The 13,023-nt window shown below is 42.3% G+C and overlaps 1 protein-coding gene across 1 annotated transcript in view; it reads left to right on the top strand.

Annotated features, from left to right (window-relative positions):
- The window catches only part of LOC107698718 (attractin-like protein 1), a 286,058-nt gene that overhangs the window by 79,497 nt on the left and 193,538 nt on the right, over nt 1–13,023 (top strand). Inside the window, exon 18 of the mRNA XM_016499821.1 lies at nt 11,139–11,232. Within this exon, the coding sequence (XP_016355307.1) occupies nt 11,139–11,232 (94 nt within the window). The remainder of the gene's footprint in view (nt 1–11,138; nt 11,233–13,023) is intronic.

The raw sequence follows: 13,023 nt of genomic DNA, 5'->3' as shown, positions 1-13,023 counted from the left end.
CCGCCATAGCTGCCATTGAACTGCCGATAGCTCTGGCCGTTTCTTTGGTGGCACGGAGGGACAAATCTGTGGCCCGATGCAGTTCGGCTACTACGTCGGATACTAGGGGTGGGAATCACCAGATACGATATTATCACGATACTTGTGTCACGGTACAATATTATTGCGGTTTTAAGTATATTGCGATATTCTGCGATATATTGCAATTTATTACCTTTTTCCAACTTCGAAATATGTCCCCAAAGGAAAACTGACAACATCTGTTTTAACTAAAAAGAAACATTTCTCAGTTTATCTATCTCACTTCAATTTTATTGTTGCAGTGCAAAATGGGATTGTCAAGCAGACAAACTGACCAACACTTTTTATGTAAATGTTGTATGCACCTGGCAAACTCAACTATTTGTATTACAGTCTAGTCTAGTCAACCTTAATTAAATGTAAACATGTATGCACTGCTGTGCTACTACAGATATTTTGAACAATGCAACGTGAACTTGTACAAAAAAGTTGTGCAGACCCTTCAGCAATTGGGGCATTTGAAAGTAAATTACTGTTAAATTTAAAATAAATAAAACAGTCTTACATTAAAACAAAAATGTTACATTTAAATTAAACATAACTAGTGGTCGACCGATATAGTTTTTTTGACAGCCGATGCCGATATCTTGGCAAGCAGGGTGGCCGGTATAAAGCCGATATAATTTTATTTATTTTAATTGATATTTAAGAAATTTGAAATAATTTGAAAATGGATTCAAAAATAATTATGTTAAATAAACATACTTATACTTTAGATGACAAAGTATATCACAAATAAATAAATATTTAATAAAAATATAATTACAAAGGAAGTAAACACTGTAACCAACAGGACATTCAGTATTCTGGGAAGTTTGTGTGCATTGGGAATCATATTTTTTCAAATAAAGCCAAGGTAACACTCATTTTACATACAGAACACAATGAAAATGACATGAATATGGCAGTGGGCAAATGCATAAAGCGCAGCATAATTTGAAATCAGGAGTTTAAAGTTTTTCGATCGCGCGTCTCCAGTGCAGCTGAACTCTCCTACTGTCCGCGTTCAATTCGCACGGATCGACCGTCACACAGAGAACATGCGATCATGCAGGATACAAATGCACACTTCACAAGATCTCACAGCTGAATCCGACTAAGTTTGCAAGGTTTGTGAAGTTATGCTCATTAGTCATTCAAAGATTTGTTTAAATGATATAAATGCATATTTGCTGAATGCTGATGGCAAACAAGAAAGTATTATAATGTGTGCCTTTCTATTACTAATAATATAAGAGCAATCCTTATAATACTTTTTGTATACATTTTAATTCCTTTGTTTAACCATTCTATTTGATTATTAGACAGACGTCTATCCGTATTAGACAGAACAACAGCGAACAAGAGGGAGAATGTGAGCACTGTGTGCTCAGACGCTGCCGTTCTCGGCGTCGTCAAAATAAAAGTCCTTGAACGCATCGGTCAAACAGAAAAACTTATCAGCCGATGCCGATATTTGAAAAATGCCAAATGTCGGCCGATATATTGGCCTTGGTGATATATCGGTCGACCACTAAACATAACATGTACTCTTAAAGTAAACAATGTGCTACAACAGGTATACTATGCACTGCTGTGCTCTTAGAGTATTTTACTGTCATTTATTCCATGTAGTTCCAAGCCAGTTCAATATCACCGCTCTATATTAATGTGCTGCTTTAATTAACGCACACACACACGCACTCAAACACAGTGAGAGGAAGAGAGGTCAGAGATTGCAGATCGCACTGCGCACACACAGAAACTTATTGTCGGTGCTGCCCCGTGACTTTTATTAATAAAACAACATAGATAATAGATTGCTACATTATCTTCCTCAGCAACGAGGTAAAATCGAAATAACTAAACAGCTTCATTGTTTGTATAGAGAGACGCACAGATGCAGGCAGTTCACACACACAACTGTCATCTCTCTCTCGATCAATAATTCATTAAAATAAATGCTATATATGTTTTTAAAGGGGTCATATGATGCGATTTAAATTTTTTTCAGACCGATGAGCTTTGTAAAAATCAACGCGTTTCAGAAAGGCGGGGCATAGAGGAGAAACAAAAATGTACAGTATGTGGAAAATAATGTTTTTTTTTTACCTTAAACCGCATAAACACATTTAATTACACCAAATACACATAATAATGTTCTTTTTAGCAACATCATATGACCCCTTTAAATAAATGTGGTCTTACCGCACTATTTAATCTCTGTATGTGATTTGAAGCGGGTAACTGACGAGCCGTAACTGACAAAAATAACCGTCATTTTTACCCTTCCGTTAAAATATTGCGCTGCTAACATCATAAACAGCTTTAAGTTGTCAATGCTGGCAAATGACCATGGAATAAGCGGGATAATCAACGGCTTGCCGTGCATTAAAGGATTTTAGAAAAAAACTCAACACCACCATCTAGTGGACTGTAAAGAAATTGATTTTGTTATTCTTTCAAATAGTATAATAAAAGATTGATACTTGGCGCCCGTGTATCGATACAGTTTTGCCGCGGAAAATATCGCTATACTATGCTGTATCGATTTTTTCCCCTACCCCTAGAAAATATGTTAATATTTGTTTACATCACATGACATTTTAAAGTCATTAATTGAAACATTTTTTGAAAATGGTATAAAAGTATTTCTAGACCATCTGAAACCCAACTTGAATACATAAGTACATTTCTAGCTTGCATACATGTGTGGTGCTTGCAAAATGAAGAGCAAATGAGATTTGAGGATATATATGAATATATTTATATATATATATATATAATCTTTAATGAGTATGCATGTGGATAGATGATATAAAGATGTTTGGCACGCTGAACAGTTTTCACTTTTTAAACAATACACCATGTCAATTTAGGAGTAAAACCCAAATACCCTTTTTGCATTATCAGATTTTAACTCAGAATGCATTGCATCTGAGCCTGGTTCCTTTCATGACTGGTTAAACTTCCATCAGCTTTAATGTCGTGTGTGTGTGTATGAGTGTGTGTGTGTGTGTGTGTGTGTGTGCGTGCACGCATCTGTTTGTGAGGATTTATGAAAGACTTCACTCTGGTTTCTGTCACTTATGTTCCACGGTTTGTTTGCATACAAATATCAGTTTATCTCTTCTGTCTCCCTTTATTTTCATATTTATTTCCTTTCTTTCATTAAGTTTTATTGTGGATCTAAATGAAGCATGTCAGATATATGCTAATGTTTGTGTGTGTTATGAAAAAGTTTTGTTAGACATGGTTAGATGACTACTTTCATTGTATGCGTGTTTGTGAGTGTGTGTGTTTTGTCATTTCCAGGGCCTAAATGGCTTTTGGCAGAAATATTTATGCGAGCGTACGTGTGCGCATTGGCCTGCGTGTGAGAGTGAGTGTGTGTTTGTAGTCCATCGCTTTCAGAGTAAGTGCTGAAACAGCAGCTCCAGGCAGTGCTGTTCCTCTGCTATAATGTGAGTACATTTTACACATCATAATTTAGCTATAAATCTTTTTGCAGCATGCACAGTGGAGACACTCTGCAGCAGCCCTGTCCCCACAGTCCTGTCAAAATGACATGCATACAAATGCACACATACACAAAAAGAACATGCATGTGCACGTTTGAGTTCATGTGAAAATCATGTATGCTACTCCTTGCCGTTATACTGGCATGATTTAAAGCCTTTTATGTTACTGCGCTGTTTAATGCACTGTTATTAATGTGTGCTAGTATTTTGCCCTGCATCTACATTTTGTAAATTTTCTGCAGAAAAGAGTGGACCTCACCCTGACCTGGGTTAATATAAAATATAATATAATATATAAAACAAATTATATTTAGTTTGTAACAGTCCAAAACTGCATATGAGAACTGCATATTTTATGGATCATGTGACACTGAAGGCTGGAGTAATAATGCTAGATAATTCAGCTTTGCCATCACAGGAATTAATTAAATTTTAAAATATGTTAAAAAAAAGAACACGGCTATTTTAAATTGTAATAATATTTCTCAATTTACTATATTTTTGATCAAATAAATGCAGCCTTGGTGACTTCTTTCAAAAACATAAAAAAAAAAAGCTTACTTACCCCTAACTTTTGAACAGTAGTTAATAATAATAAAAATAATAATAATAATTGTGATGATGATGATGATGATGTGCGTTATTGATTGCCAGGCAAAAAGTCTGAATGCATTGAAAATTATGAGCACAACGTTCTCATTATTTTATGTCCATAGCAAAAACTGTGTGAAAAACCCTTTAACACAAAGTATGAGCAGTCATAATAGTGATTCGCTTAGCAGACAACACCAATAAAATCTTCTGAGTGGTAAAAAATTAATGTTTTTCTTTGCCAATTGTCTCTTGTTGGCTGGAATGAAAGAGCGATTGCAGTGCATGCTGGGGGAATTTTAACAGACCTGCAGATAAAAAACCAACAATATGTAAAGCCTCTTGATAAAAAGTCTGTTCTTTTCTTCTCTCTCTTTTTGTTGCTCTTTATTTATTTTATTTAGAATTGTGACAGCCTTTTTTACGGCCGTATCTGGATCCAAATAAAATCTTTGACTTGTAGATCCATCCCATGCTATTTAAACAAGTCAATAAAAAACATTTTTATGCCGGGTCGCTCTGTAAAGGCAGCTCATTCATTTTATAGTCTAATGGCATTGTATAATATGACACTCTGGGCGGAGGGGGAGTTTAAGGCATGTGGAATCTGCTGACATCAGTTGTACCGGAGAAGGCTCGGCATGTAGTGTTACAAATACAGCCATACTTTACAAATTACACAGTAATAAACTAGCTCATTAATGTGTACAGAATAAAGACATGTGACTAGATCAACATAAACAGCCTTACCTCATCATAGTGTGCAATCACCTCTGTGTCATTGTTCTGTGAAGGTGATGAATGTTCTGGCAAACACCTGCATTCTTGGCTGTAAAAAAAACCCCTCAGATACCTGTTAGGACGCTTTAGTCAACCGCAGCTGTTGCAGACAGGTGTGCTATTAGTTTTTTAAGCAGTCAAACTTAAGATTTTCACCCTGTCCACAATAAATTAGGTGAGAAATCCCTTATTTTGAATCATTATATACATTGTATTTAGGTCTCTAAATACTCTCTCGAGATAATATACCAAAAAAGTCATGTGGTGACGTAGGCTGAGTCTCAAGTATAATAGATACACTAGCTCAGCCTTCAGTTCTTCAATCGATTTCCGCTCTTGTCAAGTGCAGCTTACAAGAGCAGCAAATTATCTTCTTCGCAAGCTGTGACAGCGCGCTTGTAAGGGATTTTTCGGGGAGTTTTTTGTTAGATATATTTGCTGATATATCGATAACACTTAGTGCTTCTCTGTACTATCCGGTGGCTAGTGTTACTGATAAATTTGCTGACGGTTCCCCGCTCAGTTTTTTCATCTTACATAAAATTGTGCAACACTTGTGCCTCTCGGTGCTATCAGGTGGCTAGTATTTTTCCGTGTTGATATAGTTATGGTCCCCCGCTATTTAACACTTTTTATATACGATTTCTGTGAAATACCTTGTGCTTCTTGGTGCTATCCGGAGGCTAGTGTTTCGCCACGCTTATATGTTGGCAGTTCCCCGCTAACCTTATCACTGAAAGGATCTCGAGAAACACTTCGTGCTTCGCAGTTCTATCTGGTGGCTAGTGTTTTTTATACGCTGAGGCCGATAGTTTTCCTGCTATTTTTCCAGGCAGTTTTCTTAATACTTTGTATTCTTCGGTGCAATTTGACGGCCAGTTCCGTTATTGTGGTGGTCATGGCTCACGGTTCTATCATTACTGGATTCCCATTAACATGTAAGCTGTTCCCTAATGCTTTTCTACCTGACGATGGCCACGATATTTGTCCGTCCTTCTTGGGAATTCAGCATTTGAAAGAGGCTCTCACAGACCCGTGTTTACACTGTAGCCTTTTACCCATGTCAGAGAGACAGCTCCGTCTAGCCGAATTGGACCCCAAATCCACAGTAAGACTCGGGGGAACAGAGCCGCAACCCACCACACGGAATTGGAAACACGGTGCATCTGCGGCTGCCGTTGCTCCCCCATCTAAGAAGTCGACATCCCGGAACGAGAAGGTAGATGAAGCTTCTCTTTCTAAGACAGTTGCTGTCCTGTTGTCTGAAATGTCAGAGATAAAACGCCTTCTTTAGACGCTCCAGCCTGTTATGCTTGTCTCACCTGTAGCTATTACACAAGAAGATGAGAAAGGTCCCAGTAAGAAAATGGATGACGAACCTTTTAGTTCTTCTCCTCCATCTCATGCTGACTTTGACGTGCTCTCTACAAGTGTGTCTGACTTATTTTTCCAGGATCATCTGAATGTGATAGGTGTTGCTGTACAATCTTTCACCCAGGAGAATGCAGTTTTTTTCAGCTGCAGGGGTTTCTAGCTGTGCTCCAGATGGCAGTTGCTTGTTTAGGGCTGGATAACATGCCAGTGCAGTCAGCCCAGTCCAACGTCTTTTTTAGACAGTCTTCAGCTGGGTCTAACTTTGCTATGCTGCCATGCAAGGATTTTGTTGCAAAATTTTCAAACTCTCTGATAGGGTCTACTAACGGCGGTCAAAGACTGCCCATACACTGGCATCTATGGCGGATGCAGATACCTTTAGGGTTGGCCGTGCTCCAGAAATAGAGCAACCCATCGCTGCCCTCGTGGTGTCACCTGATGAAGCCCTGCGAGGCAATGTGCATTGCCCCAGTACTCAGTGCGGTCGCACAGATTCGTTACTCAAAAGGCATATGAGTCTACTGCATATATGACCCATGCCGAGAACACAATATGTCAATTACTCCTCACCACAACTAACACACTCGAATCAGCAAATGTGGACCCCTCAGTTTCGCAATTCCTTCAAACTGCTCTTTTGGCTATGGGCCATTTCACCCACGAACTGGGTACTCTTACAGCCACACTTCTGGCAGCTCGCCGGCAAGTGTGGCTCGCCCAGGCGAAACTGCCAGAGGATTGTAAAAAGACACTACGAGACCTCCCAATTGTTCCTGGTCACCTGTTTGGACCTAATGTCCCAGAGCTTCTGGAAAAAAGGTTAAAGTTGTCTGAGGCCACTCGTCAATTGACTCAGGCTCAGCACAATCCTGTTTTTAAGGTGCCGGGCATTCAGGCTCGTCATCGTTTTGCGATACTAGAGCAACAATTCCGCCAGCATTCTACGCCACAACCTCAGGAGTTACAGAGGCCCTGTGCTACTGAGAACACTCAAGGTTTTCGACCTCATCAGTGGCAGTTGCCAGGGGGACCACGTCAGACCCCCCACCCCACCGCCATTAAAAGTCGCAATCACAAAGCTTGAAGTCATTGGACAGGTGATCGATCATTTTTCGAGTTTACACCTGCAGTACTGGAGGGAGATGACTGTAGATCCATGGGTTTGGACTACATTGAGCAAGGGGTATACTCAGCAGTTTCGACGCCGGCCCCCAAAGTTTTCAAGGATTATCCCCACAGTGATAAGGGATACAGTTAATTCAGAAACCCTCTCTCAAGAAATTTGTTCGCAGCTAGAGAAGGAAGCCATAGAAAAGGTTCATCCCTGCATTCAAAGGGACGTTTTTGTATTCAACTTACTTCCTCATTCCAAAGAAGGATGGTGTTTTTCGTCCAGTTCTAGACTTTAGACATCTAAACGTATTCCTAAAAACTCTTCCCTTTCGGATGTTACGTTCAAACGACTTTCTTCATTCAGTCACAAAGGAAGATTGGTTCACAAGCATAGATTTTAAAGATGCTTACTTTCATGTTCTGATTGCTCCTCGCCACAGGAAATTTCTTCGATTCAGTTTCAAGAACCGGCCTACCAGTTCAAGGTCCTACCGTTCGGCCTGTCTTTGGCCCCTCGTGTCTTCACGAGGTGCATGACTGCAGCTCTACATCTGCTGAGGTCCAGAGGGATGCGAATCCTGCCTTACTTAGACGACTGGCTACTGTGTGCATCGACAAAACAAGCTGCTCGTGACACCAGACTGCTTTTGGAGCATGTGCAGAAGCTAAGTCTTGCAGTAAACGAGGCAAAGAGTTGTCTGAATCCAGTGCAAACAATTACTTATATTGGAATGACACTGGACTCCCATGTAATGTCTGCCACCCTCTCACATGCCCGAGTGGACAGTATTCTGCTGCTTCTTGCCTGTTTTCAGCTGGGTGTAAGTTTGCCGTACAAAATGTGTTTACAAATCTTGGGTATGCTGACTGCCGCCACTTCTGTGATTCCACTCGGCTTGCTTCACCTCAGGTCTCTCCAGCGGTGGGACAACAGTTTGCAGTTGAACCCTGCCAGAAATCTTCATCGGCTGATTGTTGTCTCAAGCAGTTGTATCCAGGCATTGACACCGTGGAACCGTCGGGAGTTTATGATGTCAGGTGTTCCCCTGGGGGTCATTCCTTCTCGTTGAGAGGTGGTCACGACCGATGCTTCCCTCTTCGGATGGGGGGCATCATGGAATCACAGTGGTGTTTGAGGCCGCTGGTCTCCAGCTCGGTCCAGGGACCACATCAATCTCCTGGAATTACTTGCAGTTTTCCTAGCCCTGCAGCATTTCTTACCAGTTCTGGCAGGCCGTCATGTCCTCATTCGGTCCGACAACACCTCGACAGTGTTCCACCTAAACCATCAAGGTGGAACAAAGTCCCTCAGGTCCCTGCATCTCACCCACTAGATACTCACTTGGTCTCTTCCTCGACTAGCATCATTGAGGGCAGTTCACCTACTGGGATCAAGCAATCAGATAGCGGATGCTCTGCCAAGGGATCTTCTACACCCAGGGGAATGGAGGCTTCAACAGGATGTGGTGCAGAGGATATGGGAGCAGTTTGGCGAAGCAGAGGTGGATCTTTTTGCAACAGAGGCGAACACTCACTGTCGCTTGTGGTTTGCAAGAACAGAGACACCCAGCCAGTTTGGGCAGGATGCTCTGTCTCACGAGTGGCCAAACTGCCTGCTTTATGCGTCCACTCCTCTTCTGCTTCTGTGGGACACATTATACAGAATATCTCTGTGCAACTACAGAGTGTTACTTGTAGCACCTCGATGGCCAGCCAGGCCTTGGTTTCCCATGCTTCTGTCTATTGGTGGGCAGGACATGGCAGTCTCCGCTTCGGAAGGATCTGTTGTCACAGATGGATGGCGCAGGCAGGCATCCGGATCCAGCCCGTCTGCAGCTTTGGGTGTGGCCTCTGGGACCAACTGCCTCTTAGAAGATTGTGAGCCTGCAGTAGCTCATACCATAACTAGTGCCAGAGCTGCATCTACATGTCAGCTCTACGTTGGAGGATTTTCTCATCATGGTGCGAGGAGCGTAGGTTAGATCCTGTATGCTGTGAAGTTCCTGGAGTTCTCAGTTTTTTGCAGCATCTTTTGAATTCAGGCAAAACAGCCTCCACACTGAAGGTATATGTTGCGCCCATTTCTGCGCATCATGTTCCGGTTAATGGTTCTTCTCTTGGTTCTCATACTCTCTTGTGCAGTTTTTTGAAGGGTGCAAGATGGCTGAGACAAGCCCATATCCCATATTTTCCTCAATGGGATTTGAAACTTGTTCTTGATTTTGTTTGTCTGCCACCATTTGAGCCTTTGCAGACAGCTGATCTGAAATGGATATCTTTGAAAACTTTTTGTTGGCAGTTGCTTCTGCTAAGCGTGCAAGTGAGTTGCATGCTTTGTCTGTTAGCGAGTTATGTATGCGTTGGTTGCCGTAGGATTCTGGTGTTGTGCTCCGACCAAATCCTTCCTTTCTACCTAAAGTTCTGTTTCCACAGTTTATAAATCAGTCAATCAATTTGGCAGCTTTTCAGTCAGCACCACAGTCAGACCAGTCAGAGAATCACCTTTTGTGTCCTGTGCGAGCCCTGAAGGGATATGTGACTGCTACCGTTCATCTTAGGAGCTCAGATAAGCTTTTTATTTGTTATGGTGGTGCAAGGAAGGGAACCGCTGTATCAAAGCAGAGATTGTCAAATTGGATTGTGGAGGTTATCACTATGGCATACAAGAAAGCCCAAAAAACCTTTGCCAGAGGGTATATCTTGTCATTCCACTAGGGCTGTGTCTACGTCTTGGGCTGCTTTCAGAGGAGTCTCTATGGCGGATATCTGTGCTGCTGCCACTTGGGCTTCCCCATGTACTTTTGCCCGCTTCTGCAAACTCAACTTTGCTACCCCTCATGCTGTCAGTTCAGCAGTTCTTCAGGAGCAACCTTGAATTTTTCAGGTGAGTGGCATTCTTCATGACTATGTTGGTATGAGTCATCCACATCATGGTGGCCATATTTGCAGTGCCTCCAGTGAGTTATTTGGGGCATGCAAGACCAAATCTCCTGGAATAAATACAGAAATCATGAAAACTGCTTGTCAAACCAGCTTTTCAAAAATATATTTCAAATTGACAGTAAAATCTGATATTTCCCTGTCTAATAAATGTTGTTTGTTACATTCAAATAATGGTAAAAAGGCGTATATTTCAGGTTCATCCAGCCAATGTGAATGTGCAGTCCCTAAGCATGAATTTTAGGAAACTACGGTAACTGTTTCTGGAGCTTCTTACAGCAGCTGCAGTGATGCCATAACTTTTCCAATTGCCAGTTGGCTTCTTTGTTTAGAAGGCAGGACTTTCTTCTACTAGAGCCACATATATTGTGCCATGCAGTTTCTACCAATTATTCCAAGTAATACAAGTGAACCATCTTAGTATATAGTCTTTGATAACAACACAATGAAAGCGAAGATAATCAGTGAATAATGAATTTTGGTCTGTTCCTCATATGCAAATTTTTGAAGACTTTGATGAACTACTTTTACTTTTAAAACGTCGGTTTTCATTGAAGCTTTCATTGTAATTACATGGGAAAAAAGTCTCCAATTTTTCCCACTTGTCCACAGAAAAAATTAAGTCAAACAGGTTTGGAACAACATGGGAGTAAATAAATAATTACAGAGGTTTCATTTTTGGGTGAACTATACCTTTAAAAATGTTCTTCTTCCCTTTTTTCTGTTTTTCTCTATCTACGTCTTCTGTCTTCTCTCCAGCCTGCAGATGTAACAACCACGCCAACATGTGCCACTCCAGCTCAGGGAAATGCTACTGTAGCACTAAAGGGGTCAAAGGGGACCAGTGCCAGCTGTGAGTATGACTGCATTTCCCATCAACAGCAATCCTCCCAGTGGCCTGTCAGTCAGAGAGTGATAGACATGAGATCTTCAACAAGTTTTCTCACATTATAATTCTCTCATTAGCATCATAGCACAATTATTCACACATTTAACCCTCTCGTAAGTTCTCTGTTATTAATTCCCACTTAAGTGTCTTTCTAATCCCAGGACATTAATTTTAATGGCAACCTCTACTGTGCTGTGTCAGCGAGACCCTGTTCTCAGTGGCAAAGGGAACTTATCAGTGCCTTAAATAGCACTTTTGGGGCTGACACTGTGGCCTGTGTGTGTGCATGTACTGAGGTTCATAAAGACAGAATGTTGTGTGGATGTATTTGTAACAGGATGCACCACTGTCAGTGGCACTGATAATGTATTAAGCAGTAATGAGTTCCCTAGGACATAAGTATAATTCTCAAAAGTTTCTCTTTTCCACACACCCTCTATCCTTTTTTAAAATATCACTCATGTGACCTGTGGGTAGAGAGTTAGATGGCAAACAAGCAACAGAGCTTCAAACTCATGCCTGAACCAAGAAGACTGTGCATGGTAAGGTGGGTTATCTAACATCATCCATCTTTATTCTTGACATTTTGTCAAATCGAATATGTTAAGAACTAAGAACACATAGCAATTAGATTTATTTACTATTCTTTTTTGTTCTGTCAAGAATGTACAAATACAGATTCTGTTCAGAACGATGCAAAATTAAAATCTAGGGATGCACATATGTATTAAATAAAAAAAGGCAAAGGAGCGTGCACAATTAAATGTGCAATATTGACTGATATGATAATAGAAAAGGTCTACAATGTCAGCAGATAACTGATATGGTCCCAATTAGTGTTGTCACGGTACCAAAATTTCAGTATTCGTTACCAATACCAGTGAAAATCCACGGTTCCCTTTCAGTCGGTCACTCTCCGGAGTGCCCGTGCCACTGCCTAGATCTGGGGTTCCCTCTGGTGGCAGCCGGGGGCGCCCTTTTTCTGTCAGTGTGCGGACTGGTCTTACGGTCACGGTAAGGAATTCCCCTCCGCGGATTCCCCATCCCGCCGGCACTTCGAAACCAGTGGAGCTCTCGAAAGAGCAGGCTGGACCCTCCCGGGGGGTACCACCTGTTTCTTCCGAGGCTCCCCCCGACGATCAGATGTCGGTTGCAGCATCGGAGGGTGAGCCAGAGCTTTCTGGAGAGGAAGATTCGGCTGCGCTGCTCTCCCCCGGGACTGTAGCAATGCCTGAATCGGATCCAGAAATAATGGCTATGCTTTCCCGGGCCGCCATAGGGGTAGGGCTCGAGTGGAGACTTCCACCGTGTCCCGAGCCCTCAAGGTTGCACGATTGGAGAACTTTGCCCAGCAGTTCTCCGCTGACCAAAGCAGACTGAGGCCATCAGGTACATCCTGCCCCGGCGTGCAGCGGCTGCCATCACCGAGGGCGGCCCCCTGCCACCGACCCTCTCCTGCGGCCTCCAGCAAAGCTGCGCCGTGGAGCCGGTCGCAGGGCAGCCGCCCCGCCCGTCCAGGCCCCCGTCAGACCTGGTGGTAAGCGAAAGAACAAGAGGCCTTGAGACAGGCGACCCAGAGATGGACGGAGTTGCTCTTCGGGAGATAGTGAACGCACCACTCCCTCCCCCGAAGGAGGGCCGGGCAGAGAATCTTTTGTTTCCTTTTTTTCCGCCACTGACCGAGGTCAGTGGTACCCAAATACTCGACAAAAGAGCAAATTCTTCTATCTCTGGGTCCCCAGAGGGGACGGGGGG

This window comes from Sinocyclocheilus anshuiensis, unplaced genomic scaffold, assembly GCF_001515605.1.
Source record: "Sinocyclocheilus anshuiensis isolate Anshui unplaced genomic scaffold, SAMN03320099.WGS_v1.1 scaffold1015, whole genome shotgun sequence".
NCBI lineage: Eukaryota > Metazoa > Chordata > Actinopteri > Cypriniformes > Cyprinidae > Sinocyclocheilus > Sinocyclocheilus anshuiensis.
Note: the sequence above shows the minus strand (reverse complement) of the source record. Positions and strands in the feature narration are given on the sequence as shown.